At 48.3% G+C, this 21,828-nt stretch overlaps 1 protein-coding gene across 2 annotated transcripts; it reads right to left on the bottom strand.

Annotated features, from left to right (window-relative positions):
- Positions 1–387: 387 nt before the first annotated feature.
- CSRP3 (cysteine and glycine rich protein 3) lies at positions 388–20,652 on the bottom strand. Of its 2 annotated transcripts, none has more exons than XM_002708936.5 (6): positions 20,623–20,652; positions 11,579–11,718; positions 5,327–5,495; positions 3,410–3,542; positions 2,225–2,318; positions 388–696 (listed from the first exon to the last, which is right to left on the bottom strand). In XM_002708936.5, exons 2-6 carry the CDS (start codon positions 11,688–11,690, stop codon positions 620–622), a joined length of 585 nt encoding a protein of 194 aa, XP_002708982.1. In that variant the 5' UTR covers positions 11,691–11,718; positions 20,623–20,652; the 3' UTR covers positions 388–619. The 2 variants fall into 2 exon arrangements, with proteins under 2 accessions (XP_002708982.1, XP_069928634.1); XM_070072533.1 differs by lacking the exon at positions 20,623–20,652 and adding an exon at positions 19,448–20,242.
- Positions 20,653–21,828: the final 1,176 nt, after the last annotated feature.

Below are 21,828 nucleotides of genomic sequence, written 5' to 3'. Positions count from 1 at the left end.
TTTTATTTTATTTTACTTTTTTATTTATATAAGGTGAACAAATTTCATATATACCAATTTAGAAGCATAGTGATACTTCCCACATACCCTCCCTCTCACTGTTCTCCCACCATCCCTCCCCCTCTAGCAATCTTCTTAGTTTTTATTTTCCTTTTACAATTTGCTCTCGTGTTCTCTGTTTCCTCCTCTCAGCAGAAATGGGCTCAGCTGACAGGTTTCAGAAGACTCTCCTCCTTTGCCAGTTGTTCCTTCCTTCTCCCTTCCTTCCTGGTTGACATCCAACTTCATTACATTTTCTACAACTAGTTTGTTTTTTTAAAAATAACTCTATGTTTTATGAAAATTTCCCTCTATCAGAAAAAAAAAAAGATCCAGAGACATATAAGGTACCATTAAACCATTTTATTGCTTTTCCCACCCCAAGTATTGTAAATAATAAATCACTTGTTGCAGATTGAATTTGAAGTACTTTTCTTGGAAAGGGTCAAGGCCATGATGGCTTCTGAAGAGAACCCCTGTCCTGCTACAAAGAAGAGGCTGTGTGGGGAAAGGCTCCCCTCGGTGCAGGGTTACTTGGCAAATGCGTCAGGCTGGCACCAAGAGAAAGGGGGGCACCCTTTCACTCCTTCTTTTCCACTTGCTGTGTGAGGCCTCCAAACCCAATGCCTGTGGGGCCAAAGTTTTTGGCGTAGCAAACTGTGAACGAGAAGCAGATGAGGGGAGAGAGAACAGGAGTGAGCACCATCACTTGGAGCCCTTGTGTCTGGAGGCATCCTCCTGACAAATCTATGCACACGTTGACTTTGAAATCAATTGACCCATCCTGCTGTCAGTTCTGCTAATCAACATTGTTTACACTTCCTTGCTGTTTACTGCACTCACAGACAGATGGCGTAATCCGGCTCCCGACTGCTTGCCCAGCGTGCCGGGGGTGGGGGGTGGGGGGGGTGGGCAGCTCCAGCCCCAGCCCCAGCCCCAGCCCCAGCCCCTGCTACCCGCTGCTCCCTCACTACACAACCACATGCTTGCTGTTCCTGGCGGGACCTGTGATGTCTCAGCTTACATGTCTTTTGAATCACTGCTTCCTGTGCCTGACTTGTCCCTTCCCAAACCTGCATGTACTCCTCAAGCCCCAGAGGAATGATGTCTTCTAAGAAGCCTCCCCCACCCCCCAAGCTGATTGCATGCTTCTTTGTAGGCCACTGCATTGGGAATGTTCCTCTATTATAGTTGTTTTTTTTTTTTTTCACTTTGAAATGCAGTTGTTTGTTTACATGTTGTCTTCCTGCTGGCTGCAGCAACTTGTTAGGGTTTCATGGCCTCCTGAATGTGGAGGCCGCTCTACCCTTCTCCTGGTAGAAGGCAACTGCTTGCCACAGAGTGGGTTAGTTCCCATCCTGCCTCACTGTGGGAGAAGGTTTGCCTGATCATTGCCTCTTCCCTACCCTCCTTTCCTTTGCTCCCCCACGCTCCTTCTGTGTGCATTTGGAGATTCTTGTGACACCATCATTAAGTGATGATGAGCCACTGAGCACAGAATAGCACAGGCTCTGGGGCAGGCAATACACCACCCCTACCCTAGAGCATCCCAAGTCTTTTACAGTGTCAGGAAGGAGCTAAGCCTCATTAAGTCTGCACAGGACCCCGGGAGTAGGGAGGCAGCTAGGGGCACAGTCATGAGGACCAAGAAGAAAACCAGCTCTGTGCACGTGATCACTAAGTGATGTGCAACATCAGCGATAGAAATGGTAGGAGAAGGACAGGGCGGAGAGGGAGGGAAGACATAGGTATGTCTTGATAAAGTCTAGAGAGGCCAGACTGAGTTCTTCCTCCCCCAGGAAGAGTTATCTGGCACTGTCTGGCACTCAGGTGGACAGAGGTGTTTGAGTTTTCAGAAGGGACTGTGATGCTGTTTGTCCAGGCCCCATTGCTTCCTCTTCCTCTGCTCTCCCCCCACCCCAGGGCACCCCACGACCCCAAACCACTTAGCACACTTCAGGCATCCAGTTCCAGCCAGATGCTCCAATGGCGAGGACCAGAACTGGGCCAGGTGGGGCATTTCTTTCTCTTGGGTGGCTTTGCTATCCATCCTGAGTTCCCAACCCGGCTGAGCAGCCCATGCTCCCAGCAGCCACACTCCCAGGTGGGCCTTTATGTACAGACTTCCCCTCCCAGGGCCTGTCTTGGGAAAACATATCTCAAGAAAGTCTCTGGGACCGCTCACCTTTGCAGTACAGTTCCCCATCTTTGTCAGTGACGTTCGTGGACTCCAGACTCTTCCCACAGATGGCGCAGCGGAAGCAGGTCTTGTGCCAGGGCTGAGAGCACAGGAAGGTTGCACGGTAGTAGGTGGGTAGCACCCTCTATTCCCATGTGTAGGCCCCAGGCCAGCAGCATACAAAGTTGCTACTGTCTTAAACTACCCCTTACCTAATGGGCCCCCAGAATAATTTTTCCTGTGCCTCACCTTGGCCAGCAATCCTCAAAACTCTGAAAATATACCTGGTGTGGTGACTTGCACAAGCTTTCCTTCAAAATAGACTAAACAGGAATGGGCTTCCCTTGGCTGAAAAGATGCAAGCCACAGCGTAGCAGAGAAGGATTTGAATGTGGGTCAGCGAGTAAGGTTTATATTGAATATAAAGTTAAAGAAGAAAAAAAGTAAGGAAACAAGACAGTTATCTAGGTAGTGCAGCCTTGCTTTAACTGTTTGGTTCTGACTATAACGAATTGCATGAATCGTGTTGTCACATCTGCGTGTGCACCGGGCACAGCCTGGAGGGGCTCACGCGCCTGCAAGTCGCTAGTGTTGGGTGCAGACTGTGCCCTTGTATTTGAAATCAGACCCTCCTTCTCCCCACTTAGAATAATCAGGATTTTTCTCTTTCTCCATGTCCAATTCCTTTAGCGAGCAGTCCGGCTTTGAGCCTGGAACCAGCGCTTATAGAGCAGGTGTGTATTACATCCTCACTCATTTGACGGCTTTCCTGAGAGAGATGACATTTGTACACGAGACGCTTCTGGCTGCCGTGAGGCGGTTGCCACGTCGGCAGTAGTGATGGCAGCAGCAGGTTGAGTTACAGGGCAGTGACAGAGTCCCAGGGCTGGGACTTTTATGGAAGGATTGCAGGTACTAAAGGGCAGGGAGCATATGTCTCTCTGTGTCTCCAGAGGTTTGAGCTGGGTGCCTCCCACTAGTAGGTTCACACTGGTTGCATTGACCTGCACCAAGTTCTAACCCAGGAAAGTAGGCTCTGAGGGTGTGTGGTTTCTAAAGTGGTTCTGGGAACTGAGCCCAAAGAAGGGTCTACTCCCACCTACCCACAATTCCCTCTTTATTCTCTCATTCCTCCCAACTGGCAGTGGTGAACAAGAGCAAACCCCACGTGGCTCATCCCCAGGACCTCACCTTGCCCCCTCCCATCACTTTCTCAGCGGCATACACTGACTTGCCACATCGAGGGCATTTCTCGGACTCCCCGAACTTCGCAGTGAACTTGGAAGGGTTGCTGGTGGTGGCTGAGCGAGCCGGCTTGGGGGACCTGGTAGAAATAGACAAATGAATGAAACGTAGAGCACAGTGGGCAAACAGTACAAACTTGAGTGAACTCCTTCACTTCTCTGTTCTTCAGACGGCCCATCTGCAAAGTGCAGCTTTCTGTAAGAAACTGTCTTTCTCACGGAGCTGTTGAGAGCAGGAAGTGAGTGCCACGTGCATAGCAGAGAGAACAGGGTCTGCCCTGTGTATACTGAGGGCCAATAAACGTGAGCTGTAACATGTTGAAATCTTGGCTTCCCGCTGCCACGCACTGAGCATGTGTTCCAAGCATGTCCTCTTGCGGCATTATCATTACTGCTGTGCTGCCACTGTTGGACTTGTTTATTTAGGTTGTTCTGATCTATCTTCACGCCCATCAGTTTGCTTTCTGAAGTGAGTTGTGCACATGACAGGGCAAGACAAGATCTTGACCGGTAATGCTAATCAGCTTCTGACAAACCATAGTCCAGTGAGCTGATGTAATTCTTATCACAATTCAATCTGTTGTCCTGCATCCAAAGGTCATCTGTCTCCATGACAGCAATGTCCAAAATGGAGGCACGAAAACAGCCTTGGGTTTTTATGTGTGTGTATACAATCTATAATTCTACTTGTATATTTTGTTTTCTTGTACCTCATGTCTTCTGTGCCTTTCTACCCACCCTAGAAGGTAGGCAGGGCTAGCTGGAGGAAAGCGAAGAGGGGCAGGGTACCGGCCCTAGACCAGGTAGCTCACAATCGGTAGAGCCAGGCTGAAACCCAAGGTCTCCATACTCCTGTTTTTCTTTGCACTGTATCACAAGGAGGCCCTAAAAAGTGAGCTTAGATGATGCCAGGCAGAGACTGCAGTTGGCATTATCCTCCCTTTATGCAGAGCCTCCAGCAGGGGTTGAGTAATGAGAGAAATTAGCAAGGACGAATTCTCTCCTGAAGCTTACTGAGGGCACATTCTTCCACATTTCCAGGCTCTGCTGGGGTTACTGTCTTCTGACAGGACGGGATGACTCCGGGATAGTCAGTGCTCCTGGGGAAGGCCCTCCAGGGCACACTGCCTCAGCCAGGCTCGGCCTTTCCGGCTAGTCCCACCTCAAAGCTGCACCGGGAAAAGGGCTAGCTGGACAGCAGCCGCAGTCCATGCCGTCAGACCATCTGTCCTCAGTTCCAGGCTGAAGGTCAATGTGACCATCAAGAACGTGGGCCCTGGGGAGCAGATGGAGGTGACCAGTGTGATGTCGCAGCTTCCCTGGGATAGTGCTGAGGGAACCCTGGCAACAGGCAGCCAGGGAGACCCATCGAATGGCCATAGTTGGTTGTTTCCTTCTGAGGCCCAACCCATCCCTGCAGACCCACTCCCTCTGCAAGGCAGACATTAGTCCTTGTACAACCCAAGGGAAGAAATCTTTTCATGACAAGCACACAGAGAATGGCCATCGCCTCCCTGCCATCTTTATGTGATTTACATAGAAACTCTCAAAGGGGAAGAAAAGAGACTCCGTGCAGTTTTGCAAAGGTCAGACAATGGAACATCTGTATATTCCAGGTTTTCTCTTGACATGCAAACCAAGGGCCCTGGTGTAAAAGTAATTGGCCTTTAGAAAAGCAGATAATTTAAAGAGTCTTTGGAGAGGTAGCACATTGTTAGAACTTGGTCATCAGAGGATTCCTATTGTTGCCAAGTCAACAATAGTACATTCTCCCACTTCCAGAAAACGTTGCCATGGGAACAAAATGAACTGTCCAGATAATTGGCGACTCTAACAGGGAGGGAGGAAGCAGGCAGTAACTCACTGTTGGAACTGGAGACCAAGGTGCTCGCCTGTGTCCGTGCTGAGGCAGCCAGCTCCTTGTCCATACCCGATCCCCTTGGGCCCGTACCTGCGCCCATAGCACACCTTACAGTATATCTCCGACTCGTGAGCGGCCACTGTCGTGCTGTCCAGAGCCTTCCTGCAGGCCACTGTCAAGGAGAAGAAAGGTTAAGGGCATGAGGCTGAGATCACTCTCCCCTTCCTGTGCCCTCACTGCTCAGGGCGGAGACTAAAGCATGGATCCTCTGGGTCAGGAGCACAACTTTGGTTCCTGACTGTGCATCTGTCTTGAGTCCTAGACTCCAAGGCAGTCCTGAGTTCACAGAAGGCGAGATTGGGACACAGAGAGGGAAATCAGTGTTCCATGGCATCATGCAGAAAAGGGGTTTGTGAGCACTGAAACCATGAAACCGCCTTCAGAGCCGCTGAGAATGACGTTCCTGAGTATCTTACCCCCAGTGACATCAGGGAGGTGAGGCAGGCAGGGTGAGGAGCTAGGCAAGAGAGGGCCTGACTTTGTCTTAACAGTGAAGGAATCGGGGCTGAGAAGTTTCTGTGCTCATCACCGTCTTTGTAGAGCACTGATAACCACAGAGACAAGAGCCCGGGAAGCTGATTTGGGTCCAGTTTTGGAAGGGGAGTTGGTGAAGGGGGCAGGCCTGGTTCATAGACCCCTTAGACTTCTGTGGGCCCAAGCTCCCTGACCATTGTACGTTATCTAACATAAAGCACCCCCAAATACAAGCAATCAACATTCAATCCTCCAAAGAGAAGATTGGTAGATTTCTTTTATGCAAACGTGACCAAAAGAAACCTTTAAAGATATGGATGGAAGTGTTCGATCTTATGGTATTTAATAATATAAATCAATAATGTGTTAGAAATAGTACTTTTTTGCCACCTAACACAAACTCAGGGAGCAACTGTATCCAGTTCTTTCACCCCGTCTCCCGCATCTGCATCCTCCTCATCAGCTGACCCTGACTCCCTGAGCAGCTCACCGTCACTTCTGTCTGCACCTTTGGTGAAGCAGCCTGTTTTCTACCTGAGCAGGAGGCTGTCCCATGACAGTTGTATCTCGACAAGAAGTTAACTGTTATCATAAGATGTTAGGGCAGCTTTAAAAAACATACAGGATTTCCACAACTTAACCACCTGCTGTTTTGCTTTACAATAGTGATTCTTGAAGATTTCTGGTGATAGTGCTGGTGAGGTTATGTCCCCTCAGGAAGAATAATACATATGCATTTAATTTATTTGTCTCTCTTTTTAAAAAGATTTTATTTATTTATTTGAGAGGTAGAGTTACGGATAGAAGAAGAGACCAAGAGAAAGGTCTTCCGTCTGCTGGTTCACTCCCCATATGGCTGCTACAGCCTGAGCTGAGCCAATCCAAAGCCAGGAGCTTCTTCCCGGTCTCCCACGTGGGTGCAGCAGCCCAAACACTTGGGCCACCTTCTACTGTTTTCTTAGACTATTAAGCAGAGAGCTGGATTGAAAGAGGAGCAGCTGGGACACGAACCTGTGCTCATATGGGATGCCGGTTCTATAGGAGGCGGCTTACCCCACTATACCACAGTGTCTGTCCCTTGTCTCTTCTTTTTTAACAACAGTCCCACCAAGTTACCTCTCTCCAGCATTGAATGAGGTTGTTGGGGTTAATATGCCTTCCATAAATGGGGCCGGCGCCGTGGCTCAATAGGCTAATCCTCCACCTTGCGGCGCCGGCACACCGGGTTCTAGTCCCGGTCGGGGCGCTGGATTCTGTCCCGGTTGCCCCTCTTCCAGGCCAGCTCTCTGCTATGGCCAGGGAGTGCAGTGGAGGATGGCCCAGGTGCTTGGGCCCTGCACCCCATGGGAGACCAGGAAAAGCACCTGGCTCCTGGCTCCTGCCATCGGATCAGCGCGGTGCGCCGGCTGCAGCGGCGGCCATTGGAGGGTGAACCAACGGCAAAGGAAGACCTTTCTCTCTCTGTCTCTCTCTCACTGTCCACTCTGCCTGTCCAAACAAAAAAAAAAAAAAAAAAAAAAGGCCGGCGCCGCGGCTCACTAGGCTAATCCTCCGCCTAGCGGCGCCGGCACACCGGGTTCTAGTCCCGGTCGGGGCGCTGGATTCTGTCCCGGTTGCCCCTCTTCCAGGCCACAGTGCAGTGGAGGATGGCCCAGGTGCTTGGGCCCTGCACCCCATGGGAGACCAGGAAAAGCACCTGGCTCCTGCCATCGGATCAGCGCGGTGCGCCGGCCGCAGCGCGCCAGCCGCGGCGGCCATTGGAGGGTGAACCAACGGCAAAGGAAGACCTTTCTCTCTCTCTCTCTCTCTCACTGTCCACTCTGCCTGTCAAAAAAAAAAAAAGAAAAAAAAAAGAAAAAAAAAAGAAAAAAAAATATGCCTTCCATAAATGGCACTTTGTTGTTAAAATAACGAGGAAATATGTTAAAATGCTAAAATAGAAGAAGATAAAGTTGTATGTAAGGTAGGACTGGCCAGGGGTTGATGGTTGTGGGGCTGAGGAGATGTGTGTGTGTGTGTGTGTATGTGTGTGAATTTTTTCAACTATTCTGTCAATATGGTGTGTGAAAAATGGCTCTGTAAAAAAAAAATTAAAGTAATTGCGTGCATGCCCTGTGGCATGAGAAACTTAAGAAAGCTTTGAATGCAAGGCAAATCTCTTTTATGAAGAATGACTTGGGGCCGGCACCGCGGCTCACTAGGCTAATCCTCCGCCTAGCGGCGCCGGCACACCAGGTTCTAGTCCCGGTTGGGGCGGCGGATTCTGTCCCGGTTGCCCCTCTTCCAGGCCAGCTCTCTGCTGTGGCCAGGGAGTGCAGTGGAGGATGGCCCAGGTGCTTGGGCCCTGTACCCCATGGGAGACCAGGAAAAGCACCTGGCTCCTGGCTCCTGCCATCGGATCAGCGCGGTGCGCCGGCCGCAGTGCGCCGGCCGCGGCGGCCATTGGAGGGTGAACCAACGGCAAAGGAAGACCTTTCTCTCTGTCTCTCTCTCTCACTGTCCACTCTGCCTGTCAAAAAATTAAAAAAAAAAATGAAGAATGACTTGGACAGGGAGGATGCATTATATGGGAGCCCAGGAGGTCTGTGTGTGTCTGACTTCTCGTTGATGTCCGTTACCACCCCCAAGAAGAACCACTCAGGTGCTTGCTAATGGTCTACACCTTGAGTCCCTCCAGGACAGGGTCAGTCAATGTTAATCTCCCTGGAGCATACACAGGGCTCAGGCCAGAGTTAATCCCCTGTCAACAGTTTTTGAGTGGATGAATGAGTACATGAACAAACAAATGAATGCGTGCTCCAGTGAAGATCAGTGACGTATGCCCAGGGATACGCAATGATTTGCAGATCTATACTTGGCCCTGATCCTTTAACTCCTAGCCAATACTGAAGCCACTGGTGCCATGAGTACTGTAAGAGCAAATTGCTCCCCTGATTTCAACCAATGCAGACACCAAAGGAGTGTGAAATATTCCATTAATAACTCATACATTGATTACACCTTGAGATAATGAGATTTTGGATATATTAGTTTAAATTAAATGTTTCAAAATTAATATCACCTGTTCCTTTTACGCCCTTAAAACTATGGTCACCAGAAACTTAAATTTGCATATGTGGCTTGCATTATTTTTCTTTTGGACAGAGCTGATGTAGAGGTTAAGTATAGAGACTAATTATAGAGATTTACCTAGAAGTCAGGGGAGCCCTGGACAGGAGGCGAGCTGAGGTAGATCCTGCCTCTCCAAACCCTGTTTCCAGCAAGTTCAGGGATGCCTTCTGGCAGGTGAAGTCATGCAATGATAATTTAGAAAACATGCTCTATGGTGCTGTGGCTTAGCAGGTAAAGCTGCCACCTGCGTGCCAGCATCTATATGGGCACCGGTTTATGTCCCGGCTGCTCTACTTCCAATCCAGCTCTCTGCTGTGGCCTGGGAAAGCAGTGGAAGATGGCCTAAATCCTTGGGCCCCTACATCTGTGTGGGCAACCCAGAGGAATCTTCTGGCTCCGGGCTTCAGATTGGCCCAGCTCCCCCGCCATAGCAGCCATCTGGGGAGTGAACTAGTGGATGGAAGATCTCTCTCTCTCGATCTCTCTCTCTCTCTCTGCCTCTCCTTCTCTCTCTGTGTAACTCTGATTTGCAAATAAATAAATCTAAAAAAAAAAAAGAATAAACACATGGTTGGGGCCACTACTTGTAGTGCTGGCATCCCATATGGGCGCCAGTTCTAGTCCTGGCTGCTCCACTTCCAATCCAGCTCTCTGCTATGACCTGGGAAGGCAGTGGAAGATGGCGCAAATCCTTGGGCCTCTGCACCCGTGTGGGAGACCTGGAGGAATCTCCTGGCTCCTGACTTCGGGCCAGCCCAGCTCCAGCCATATCAGCCATCTGTGGAGTGAACCAGCAGATGGAAGACCTCTCTCTCTCTCTCTGTCTCTGCCTTTGCCTCTCTGTAACTCTGCCTTTCAAATAAATAAATAAATCTTAAAAAAAAAAAGGCAAAGAAAAGAAAACGTGCTCTTCTCCAGGGCCTTGTCCACCACTACTGAAGCTTACACTGCTACCTTCCATGTCACCCATGAGCTCTAATCAAATACCAAGACTATGCCAAGTGCTCAAATCCCTCAGGCCATGGCTGCACTGAACAGGCCCTCTTCCTAGTAACTGGGAAAGACAAGACAGCCCCTACCATGAAAAGCTTCCTTACCATTTCCTGTTCACTCAGACACCAAAGTTAATCAAAGGGGGACTGGACACTAGAAGTTTGGGCTTCCAGACCCAGAGCCTGGCTTCCTCCTTGTAACACCTGTGCAGCAGGTAGGATGATGCCCACTTTCTGGATGGGGAAATTGCGTCTCACCATGGTGAAATGAGATGCATGGTGAGGACATGACAGAACCCGAATGCAAACCCTGCTCCTTTTTCACTCCAATTTGTGCTCATTCCTCTGTTCCTCACTGTAGCTCTCTCTAAAGCACACTGGCCATATTTGGACAAAAGCCAGAGAGTTGTGGGAAGAACTCTCTTGAGCAATTAATTCTGTTAATTGCAATAATAATGATGAATCTGAGGTATAAGATGACTTAAAAATAATTAACCATAATTAAAATCCAAAGCATTAGCAAGTCCACCAACCCCATCACTCAGAGCAGTTCCCTTCCCCCTGCCTTGTTCTCTAATAATTATGTTTGCTGTGGGAGGTAAGGGATAATGAAAACTCCTGCAGCTGGTAAGACGTTACTATTTCTGGCAGTGTACGGATGGAGTGTCTCTCTGCCTAACAGATGGAATTCAGACCTTGACATTCTGCTTGAAACCACTTTGTGTGGATGCCTTGTAGCCACAGGGGTGCAGCATGGGGAAGGGGTAGGTGGGGTTGGGAGATTGGAAAGGGAGGAGGCATGCAAATCTCCAGCAGAGCTGGCCCCTAAGCCAGACATGCTAGAAGGAAGTAGAGAAGTTGCTCTTTCAAAGCCATGGCCAATTTTCCTCCCAACAGGACTAGCTGCTAGGAAACCCTATAGAATGCTGCTGTTGTGTCAGAGAGTGCAGGCCTGGGAATCTGAACAGGCAAGTTCTCGTCCTGGCTCTGCTGCAAATGCACAGAGCCAGGGCTTAGAGATGAGAAATGACTTGTCTCAACATTACCCCCAGTTTTGGCATTTGTGAGTCTGTGTCGGACAGTGCTGGTAAAGATCCCCTTCGTTGAGGTCACTGGTACCCAGGCCCAGAGCACAACCCTTTCCGACTCTCACAGAATTGTCCCATCTTGCTGCTGCCTGCCATGGCTCTCTCTTAGGAAAGATCAGTTACAGCTGGCTTCAGGGACAGCTGGCCAGTGAGGGCAACACCAGGAGCCAAATCCTTTCTGGCTCCAGATAAGTGCTGGCGTCTCCTCTTAGCCAAGTCACACTTTGTCAGTGTCGCCACTGGGTCAAGGTTTTCAGCACAGACAGCGGTGACAGAGCAGCTTGTCCTGATGTTGAGCCGCAGGGGAGGGGCCTTGGAGCTGGGTAAACGGTGGAGAAAGGATGCTTAGGAGAGCATCACTCCTTTAGGTGGGGCTCCAAGGTTTTACAACCACTGAGTCTCCAGGCATTGCTTCGGCTGGGACCAGAGCCTGAGAACTGCTGGCCCATGGCATCTGAGGTTAAACGTGAACTTCACACTTGCCTCTATGCTGAGCCCGCATCCCCACCCACGGAGCTTCCCCAACTCACTGCAGTGGAAGCAGGTCTTGTGGAAGCTCCTTCCATTGCACTGGATTTCCTCCGCGTGGTAGACCGTCTTCTCGCAGGCTCCACATTTCGCTCCTCCGCCCCAGTTTGGCATCTTGAAGACTCTTTGAACAAGGTCAAGTCTAACAGGATGGAAAGCAAATACCCTAAATTTAGGTGACTCCAGGAATGAATGAATCCCTAGCAGTGGAGTGACTGAAGCCCAGGACCCAGCCTGGGACCCAGCCTCGTTTGGTGGTTCACTCATTCATTCATTCAACAGTTATCATGAGCAAGCTGCTGAGTAAGCTCCGATACTCAGATGACTTTGGGTTGTCACTTAGTACTTTGGGACCCAGTTTCCTCATCTGTGAAATTTCAATAGCATGGCTCCAGTGTGTCCAACACAGCTCTTGGAAGGAATGGGTGGGCTAATTTTGTGTATATAAAATTATAAATATTAAGTATCATTATTCTTCCATCTGAGGTTTAAAAATTTATCCCATCAGACGTGGGAGTCACCTGTGAAAGTGACGTTATCTTATCTAGCTTAATGCTTCTGGAATCACACTGGACCTTGGTAAGATTTGGGAGAACTGGAAGAAGCAGGAGATTCTGCATTTCTGACAGACTTTCAACGATAATGATGCTCCTCTTAGTGTATTCCTCTTTGAATAACAAGATCTTAGTATACCTTGCAGATAAAAAGTAGGTAATATATAAAATCTATTCAGATCTATGCCTCATGCCCATGCATGTCTGTTTAAGAACATCTCTGCCCAGGCAATAGAGAACGTGTTGTTACTGTACTAGGTCTAGCCTAAGGGCCTGCTGTCCACTTTCAGAATTACCTTCAACTTGCTGTATGTATCAGGATGAACTACACAGCTTCTCTTGACATCTGTTTTCCCATGTATCCAATAAAAACATTTGTGCTACTCCTTGCTGCTTTGCAATGTTGTTTAGAAGACCAAATGGCATGGCGTGCAGGGAGGGACTTGACAGAGTTCACGCTGCTGGGCAGGAGCCAGGTGATAGCTCGATGTGCCCCTCTGTGCCCTTAGAGCACATTCTACAGCAAGGCGCTTAGAGAGCCACAACCCAGGGCTATCACTCCCCCCCGCCCCCGGCCCTGCCCTGCCAAGGATTATGGTTCTGAGATAGTCACCAAAGAAGGGGATGTAAAACAACCATTTGCTTTCTGTGTGTGTGTGTTTAGGTGTAAGTCCAAATCTTCAGTTTCCTCAGAGCAAAACTGAGGGAAACCGTCACTATTTGATGAAATTTCTGAGATCATGCCAGCCGCCCGGGGGGACGGAGTTTCTCACTGGGATCCCTGGGTTTCTGAGAAGCTTGGTGTGTCGTGTTGTCAGTGACACCAAGCACTATCAGGCCATTCCCACTGGCTGCCTCTGACCTTCTCCTTCCCTTCTGGGAAGCCAGTCACCTTCTTATAATAGTTGGCGATTAACTCTAAGCCCTGTTAGGCCAACTGCTCTGGGAGTAACCCAGTCTCGTCACAAAGACAGTTTTTGCTAAGGAACAGAAAGTAAATAGCAAACAGACCACTGAACCTGACACTCGGACTGATGGAGATGTTCCTGCCTAAATATACCCACAGAGAGCTTTTCTAGCCTGGAAAGACTGAGGTCTGTACGGTTAGCCAGGAACATCCTACTCTCCTCTCACAGAAGCTAGCTCTTCTATTTATTCAGTAAAAGGTTAGAAGACAATTTTTAAAGGAAATATTTACTGTGTTGATTTCTACAGTTCAAGGTGTTTAGTAGAGTGGAAAATGTCACGGATTTTTAAGGTAAAGGTGCGGGAATGAGCCCAGTCATTCGTTTGGTTGTTCAATCATTTACCATGCGTTCACTCCCTACTGATCACGTGTCAGGAATCAAGTGTAGGGGGGGGTGCAAAAATGAGTAGGTTGAGTCCCTTGTCATTGAGAAGCCCCCATTATAGTAAAGCAGGGACCAGAATACTTGGTACCACAGAGCAGTCTTGAAAGAAGTACCAAGGAAACTCAAATGAGAGAGGGTGATTACCCACATTTAAACTGGAGTCACAGAAGAGATCATGTTCAAATTGGGTTTTGAAGAGTGACTAGGAGTTCACCAGGTAGAGAAAAGGAATAAAGACATTTCAAGCACAGAAAAGAACAAAAAGGCATAGAAGCCTTAATCTCTCTCCCAAAGAGCCCACGTTGTTTACTGTGGAGTCCATTTAAGCTACAGAATGTTAGAGTTCAAAGCGATGTTTAGATTGGCTGGCTGCCCCATTTACAGCCAAGGAATAACATAAAAAGTAAACACCCAACGCTATTCTCTTAGCTGACTTCTTTTCGAAGGTCCCTCCTCTCTCATGAAAGATAATAGCTTTTCTAGAAAAGAGCAGCCTCACATAATTTTGCCCACATTCATTTTGATCCTGAGTTTCAATATAACCATGAAATACAGGAGAAATGTCATCTATTTCATCCAAGAATGTGACAGTGACAATTGTGAAATTAGTGACATGCAAACTTTCAATGAAAACAACCTTAGGTCAAATTTCTCATTTGAAATCTTCAGTGGAGATTTCATTGTCATGTTCTGTAGGTTAATAGGAGACAGATACCTCTTAGGGTAGGTATATATTTTTCTTCAGCAATGCCTAGACAAAATGCTTTTAAAATGCAGCTAAGATTACAAGTAGTACCTTCTGCACAAGCTAATGTATCTTAGCTCATGTTGTTTTTAAGTGATCATAAATATCTGACATACATATATCAAGACGGAAAACTCAAAATAGAAATCCTTAAGTATTCTATTAACAGGTGCTCAGTGCTATTTCTAAAGATAGGGATGTAACTATGGAGGCTAAACACAGAAGACATCTCTTCTTCCAATGCTCACTAGGCCAAAAGGCAGAGGGTGTCTTAATGTACCTTGGATCCAAAGACTTGGATTCTAATCTTAACTGTATGACCTTGAACTTGAATAAGAACTAAATGCTGACAGTAGTATCTCCTAGGACCACTGTGAAAGTCATGGAAATATGATGGAATTTAAGGCAGTCCTGTGAAGCTATTCAAAAACAAAATGCTGTTACCCACTTGATTTTGGGTTGTTCAAACAGCACTGCTATGCTAATTAAGTCGCTATGATTGAAAGCACATTAGGTCCTGGCTTCCATACATAACCTTTTCAGCCTCCTGGATTACTCTGGAATTCCTGTGTCTCAACACTCCTCTAGCCGGGCTGGGAATGTGAGTTTAGCCTGGCAAGATACCAAGAGATGGGCCATTTGTTTATCAGTGTTGCCTGGTACTGGCAAGGGCCATGGAAGGTGGGACTCCAAATATAGGCTTCGCCATCACTCAGCCCTGTTTATCACCTGGGTCACCATCTCCATCACATCACATGGCACTACTCTCTGGGCTGGGCCCTGCGGTGCCTGTGTGTCACTGACAGTTCACGGGACAGGACTGAAGTGGGCGACAGGTTGGAATTTTTGAGGATGAACTATAATGTGGGGCCCTGCTCTGTCAGTTGGGAGAGGTTGAAATCGAGACTTGGGTCACCCAGACTCCAGAGAGAGAGAGAGAGAGAGAGAGAGCACTGTTTTTTTTTTGTAGAACTCTTGAGGAGTAATGCTATGGAAGATTTTATACTGGGAATATGCTATAGTGGATGTGAAAAGTGCTGGGTCAGATACAGGAGGTATCTTCTTGCCTTCAATGCTGTGTGATCTGAGCAAACTGTTCAACCTCTCTGAACTTCAGTATCCTCCCTAAAATGAGGGCAGTAGTCCTGCCTGTCTCACTGTTGGTAGGGAATCATACCAGTTCAAGTACCATCAAATCTCTTTGTGAACTGAAGAGTACTGTCTTGTAAAATGTAAACGTTCATTAGTTCTGCTTCAATTCTAAGCTTTCCTGCATCAATCTGAATGTTTAAAAGGATAACCAACTGCCGGCACCGCGGCTCACTAGGCTAATCCTCCGCCTTGCGGCGCTGGCACACCGGGTTCTAGTCCCGGTCGGGGCACCGGATTCTGTCCCAGTTGCCCCTCTTCCAGGCCAGCACCCTGCTGTGGCCAGGGAGTGCAGTGGAGGATGGCCCAAGTGCTTGGGCCCTGTACCCCATGGGAGACCAGGAGAAGCACCTGGATCCTGCCTTCAGATAGGCGCGGTGCGCCGGCCGTGGCGGCCATTGGAGGGTGAACCAATGGCAAAGGAAGACCTTTCTCTCTGTCTCTCTCTCTCACTGTCCACTCTGCCTGTCAAAAATAAATAAATAAAAAATAAAAAAAGAGTAACCAAAACGTGTATTTTGGGCAGCATAGTCTTTGCTTTTTCTCTTTCTACCTTCCTTCCTTCTCTTTCTCCTCCCATCCTGATTTCTTCCTCCTCCTCCTCCTTCTTTTGCTTCTTCTCAGGGCAGAAGGGGATAGGATACATAAAATGAAAGAACCTGGCAGGGGAGGGGGGAGTCTTAAGCCAAAACGTTGAGCTAAGACCTCAAGCACCAATACCACAATGTTTTCACTCAGTCATCCTACTAGATGCTGACACCACACAGTGAATTCGGTTGTCAACAGCCACTGAGGGAGGGCTTTGTGGCCATAGGAACACATACATGGGATCTCAGGGATGATCCTAGTCAGTACTAACATAATCGTGTTGTTGAAGCTGACATGCCTGGAGCCCAGCCCTTGGGCCAGGCACCGGGGCACATCTCATTTCATCTTCACAGCAACCCTTCATTATATTATTTTTTTATGTATTTGACAGAGTTAGACAGTGAGAGAGAGAGAGAGAAAGGTCTTCCTTCTGTTGGTTCACCCTCCAAATGGCCACTACGGCCAGAGCTACGCTGATCTGAAGCCAGGAGCCAGGTGCAGCCTCCTGGTCTCCCATGAGGGTGCAGGGCCCAAGCACTTGGGCCATCCTCTACTGCACTCCCGGGCCACAGCAGAGAGCTGGACTGGAAGAGAAGCAACCGGGGCTAGAACCCGATGCCCATATGGGATGCTGGTGCTGCAGGCGGAGGATTAACCAAGTAAGTGAGCCACGGCACTGGCCCCACAGCAACCCTTCAAGGCAGGCACTCTTATAACACAGACGTTTCAGATGGAGAAGTGGAAACTTGTCATTACATTCCTTGCCCAAGATCACTTGCTGGTATGTGTCATGTGGGAAGATCGGCACTTAAGTTGCTCTGTTGCCAAAGTCACATTCTTATATGAATGTTAACTGCTATTTATGGCTTATTATTCATCAATTGCTTTGGATGCTAGTATATCATCTCTTCTACAACAGCCCCACAGAGCAGATTTTGTTATTCCATTTTTTGCAGATGAGAAAACCTTACAGAGAGCCCCAAAGTAGCTTGTTCAAGATCACTACTAAGTGGCAGAGCTGCAACTCAAACCCCCAAGAAGCTGATTCCATATCCATGCTCCTGCTTACAACATGCAGGGGAAGGGATGAGATTCAGGACCTCTATTAACCAAACTGCTCATTGATAGGAATTGAGATCCGACAGATCCATGGTCTCTCCATGGGATAGTATTCCAGAGCAGGAATAACAGATTGAATGTGATTCAGTAAAATAAAGGACTAAGAGTCAGCGCTGTTCAGACTTGGAAAGGGCTCCTATGGAGCTGAGTTCTCGCTCATCAGTGGTTTTCAGCCCAGTTCAGAGTGGATGCCCAAGTGGCTGAGACACCTTGAAGCCAGTTCAAGGGCTCTTCAAGCCCTGAGACAAGTTTAAGGACCTGAATGGAGGGATGGGTCCTCACAGAGAGAAGTGCTGCCCGATAGCATCCCCTCTTAAGCACTGCACCTTCCCTGGTTTTCTCTTAATTTGGGTAAGAAAGATGGCATAGCACAGTGGAAAAGCATGAGCTTTGGGAAAAACCAAGCCAGGCTTCAAAAACTAACTGCTGGACTTCGGGCAAGTTGTTCAAATTGCCTGAGCCTGGTATCCACGTGCATGTAGGGACAGGATGAGAAGGCTAGTCTGAAAGGCTATTTTCAACCAGAGGGAAATAATAATACTAGCTAAGATATAATATATCAAAATTAATGCACAGCAGGTATTTATAATTTGGGTTGCTTTCATTGTTACTGTTATTTTTTCTCCAGTTTTCAAACATGTTTCTTAAAACAAGCCAGTCTCTCCTGGCTCCTTATTCCTGGCCCGTTGGCTTAAACCGTGAACCAGCTCTGTTTTTTCAGCCTTCCAAGAGAATGTCCAGCACCCCAGTGATCAGGTCAAGGAGGGAGCTGGGTTGGATTAGGCTGCCTGGTGCCATTGACTGCAAGTGAGGCAAGGCTCTAAACCGTGGCCTCAAGACAGCTACTGATCTCTCTGGGGTCTCTGGTTGGGCTTTTTCCACTGAGGATCTGGGCACTGGAGGGAAGTAGCCTGCAAGGGGCTAGGTGAGGCCCAGCAAGAGATCATGACCTTCAACTCCTGGTCAAGGTCAATTGCTTCCTCCTAAGCTTCGAACCCAAGTATAAAAATGAAAGTCTCAGCCAGAGGCCCTTTCGGGAGGCACAGCATGCTTGCTCCCAGCATGGAAATAAGCCCAAGGGTTGGCTCTCACTGCTTTAAAATTCAGATACGATAGACACACCTATTAAAGTGAGGCTGTAAAGTGCGGTCGTATAATGCTTTTTCTGAAATATCTCTAAAGTGTAGCCAGCCCGTACCTTCAGAAACTCACTCTTCATTCTATTTTGAGCTCCACGCTTTAATATTAAAGATCACATTGTACCCCGGTTTACCTCTTGGCTCTGCCAACCTTCTAGCCTTGTGACCCTGGTCATTACTACATTGTCTGTAACTTCAGTTTCTTCCTCTGAAGACTGATTTTTTTGTAGGACCTTTGTGCTAATACTTGTTTTGCACTGGCCCAGAGCAGGAAGTGACCAGTGAGTCGTAATCAACGCTTGCCCAGGACAAGAAGCTCAGTGAAGCGGAGGACAGAGCTGGTGTTGCTTGCAGCCATCCAGACAATTGCTGTCTGCCTTTGTGCTTCCCTTCTCTGGGATGAGTAATCGCAGCTTTTTGCGTCTTCAGGTATCACATTTCTTTTGACCCTGAAGTCCATCCCTCCATGCAGTATTTCCAGACATCTGAGCTCCAGGCTGGTAACTGGAAGTCCTCCTGCCTGAGGAGTAGTATTTCCTGGGTATTAGATTCCTACTCCTGTGTACTACCTCTTGTAAAACAAATTAATCTTCTAACTCCTGGCCAGCTCGCTACCTACTTTGACCTCTGGACTTGTATCATCACCCTGCACTTAGCAAGAAATCCTTCCATGAGCCCCTGGGTGTGGCCCTATGCCTTTTCTCAAAGGTCTTGCATATTTGGACAGTTCTATTAAACTTTCCAGGTCCATTCCTATCCCTTATCTCTCTCAGTTCTCACAAACCCCATACTCAGAGAAGTTATGTCCAGCTCAGAACTTGGATCAGAACTCACTCTGTACCTGCTGCTCCTTGGTTTCTTCTCAGGGTTCCCAGGATTTCTGGATTTGTATTCAACAAGATTCTATACTCACTTCCTTCAAGAGCGTCTTGGCTACTCGCCTGTTGAATGCTGCTGCTCATCCCCCCCCCCCCCCCCGCCCCCGGCCTGTCTCTCCCTTCTCCCCTGCTCCCCCTGCCTCTGTTGCATGGCTTGTGTATCTGAGTTGTAGGACACCTGTCTTCCTGGCACTGCATCCCACCCACCCAACAGCTGGAACTCATCGCCATCAACCACAAATAGCTGAGTTGTTCGAATAGAACCAAAGCCACGCCAGAAGAACCCCTGATATTTTGGGGGTGAAATAGCTGTTTTGCATACATTGTGATGAGTTGTAGGTACTCACAGTTGAGACTCAATTCCCACAGTCAGCTGAGGACACAGGCCACCCCCTTTTCCTTGTCCTTCTTGCTGTTCGTACCCTCCCTTCCCTGAAGAGTGCGATCCCTTTCTCGCCCCAGATCCAACACAGGTGGTGGCTACTGCATGCTCATTACTGTGCATTGAACTGGATAGCAGAGTTCCCTTGGCCTGGTCACCCAACCTCTCCCTCTTGGAAGAGTCACCACCCTGGCACCACCCTGGCTCGGAGACAGAGCAGAAATTAGAGCCCACAGCTTTGATCTCTTGGGAGCATTTCCACTCGGAGCATTACTTAAAACCACTTCTCATCCTCAGTCACACGTACACTTGATAATCTCTGGGATATTTAAGAAATATCTGAAACCTAGAGGAAATACCGGGTATCAACTCCCACCACAGCTGGGAATGGGCCTCTCCTTAAATAGAGCTTCTAATGGACTTTCAAGGTAGCCCTGCCACTTTTGAGTCCAGTTTTGATTAATTCTAAATGATTAAAAGCAGGTCTGTTGCTGAGCATCTTTGGGGTATAAAATCTACTTTAAACCAACAACTCCAAAGTCCCTGTCATTCTCCCACATCTTCTGAATCTTGCAGTTCTTCCTAATTTGCGGAAAGCTGTCTTTATAATAGTGCATCTATTACAACTGCTGTGTGACCATACAGCGCTTTCCAGTTTAGGAAAATGTCACAACATTTTGATTGATCTTTGCAGAGGAGACCAAGACCCTGAGCGACAGGCACTTTCCCAAATCAGTTCTTTACCAAGTACATGGTAATCCCAGCAGTGGAAGGCAGGTTTGTCAACTATTGTCCCAGCAAACTTTTCTAGTATTTTCTTCTACCTTCCAGCCACCCCGACTAAGACAGTAGGAAACATTCCACCACAAAAGTAAGTTTAGACCAAAAAAGTCCATCATTCATTTCTTTGTCAGGTTCTATTGAGTCCCCAAATATGAATCATCCTTTTAGAAAAAAATTAAAAACCACCAGATCCACACCAGAAACCAAGTATAACTTGAGCCTCCTTACACACTACCCAAGCGGATGGTAGTATTTGGGATGGGAAATCCATCCTCACTCTCTGGGACCCTTTGTAGTTCTAACCCACCACCCAGCCAGCACACCCTGCAGTCCAAAAGCCTGCCCCTCTCCACTTACCTGCCTGTGTGGCCTCTGTCGGCTCAACTGAATCCAGGGGGCTCTTGTCCTCTTTAAATACATGGAGGCTGTCACCAGCCTTGGCCTGGAGAGGGAAGGGCAGGAGGGAGGCCGAGGGGAGAGGGTGAATGAGACATGAGTAACACAACTGCTATCAGAAGCTGAAAATAGCTTGTGACCACAGCCCTGAGTTTTGTTCCCCCCACGCCAGCTGGGAGGCTGTTGGTGAACAATATTGCTTGGGTTCTATTTTCATGGCCAATTGCCTGTGACGCCAAGGGATCCATCTGTGGAGCATGTAATTTCTGATCAAGTGGTTGGGATGGGATCAAAGGGTTTTGCATCTCAACTCGTTTTCCCCAGGCCTCTGTCCCTTGGGTCTCCCTGGAAATCAACGTGAAGTACCTGCAAATGAATCATGAGCCATATCTGGGAGCCCTGGAACGCTGAGACGCAGGTCGCTACACTCGTGAAGAGGACGCAGAGCTAAAAATAAGAGTGATGGGGGTCTGAAACGGCACTGAGATAATCTCTTCCAAGGAGATAGGGGAACAAAAGGTCAGCCAGTCATTAGGGGCCCATCACTCCACCGAGCCTGGGAAGAAAGGTTTTCTCTCCAAAGTTTTGAGTTACTTTGTACATCATCTTTTCCTATTTGAGAACTTGACACCCAGTGCATCATAGCTGTCGTCCTAGCCTCCCATTTATGACAAGTCTGAGCACGTCCCTGTAGACTCACCTTTTCCTCGCAGGTCTAATTTCCCTTTGCCTGGAATGTGCACACTTTGGCTTTGGTCAGCCATCAGAGACACCTGTGAATTATAGAATTGAATAGCTGGCAAGATGTTCAGGGATCTAAAGAGAAATCGTGGCTGTTATGGTTGAGGAAACTGAGGCACCTAACTTGCCCAAGCCAGACAATGGCAAGGTCCAGACTGGAGTTCTGGTCATCCGTTCCTCAGGTTCAGGAATTTTCCAGGCCGGCACCGTGGCTCAATAGGCTAATCCTCTGCCTGTGGCGCCGGTACATGGGGTTCTAGTCCCAGTCAGGGCACCGGATTCTGTCCCGGTTGCCCCTCTTCCAGGCCAGCTCTCTGCTGTGGCCAGGGAGTGCAGTGGAGGATGGCCCAAGTGCTTGGGCCCTGCACCCCATGGGAGACCAGGAGAAGCACCTGGCTCCTGCCTTCGGATCAGCGCGGTGCACTG

Source organism: Oryctolagus cuniculus, chromosome 1 (assembly GCF_051225735.1).
Source record: "Oryctolagus cuniculus isolate XC-2025 breed Fujian yellow rabbit chromosome 1, ASM5122573v1, whole genome shotgun sequence".
NCBI classification, from domain to species: Eukaryota; Metazoa; Chordata; class Mammalia; order Lagomorpha; family Leporidae; genus Oryctolagus; species Oryctolagus cuniculus.
This window is presented reverse-complemented; position numbering and strand designations above follow the sequence as displayed.

What these genes read in the sequence shown, in the direction of transcription:
- CSRP3 (XM_070072533.1), bottom strand. Translation starts at nt 19,605, where the DNA reads ATGCACAGTAATGAGCATGCAGTAGCCACCACCTGTGTTGGATCTGGG. An exon ending in GTGGGAATTGAGTCTCAACT is followed by an intron (nt 11,719 to 19,447) that starts GTGAGTACCTAC and finishes CCATCCTGTTAG; the next exon opens with ACTTGACCTTGTTCAAAGAG. An exon ending in AAGTGATGGGAGGGGGCAAG is followed by an intron (nt 2,319 to 3,409) that starts GTGAGGTCCTGG and finishes CTGTGCTCTCAG; the next exon opens with CCCTGGCACAAGACCTGCTT.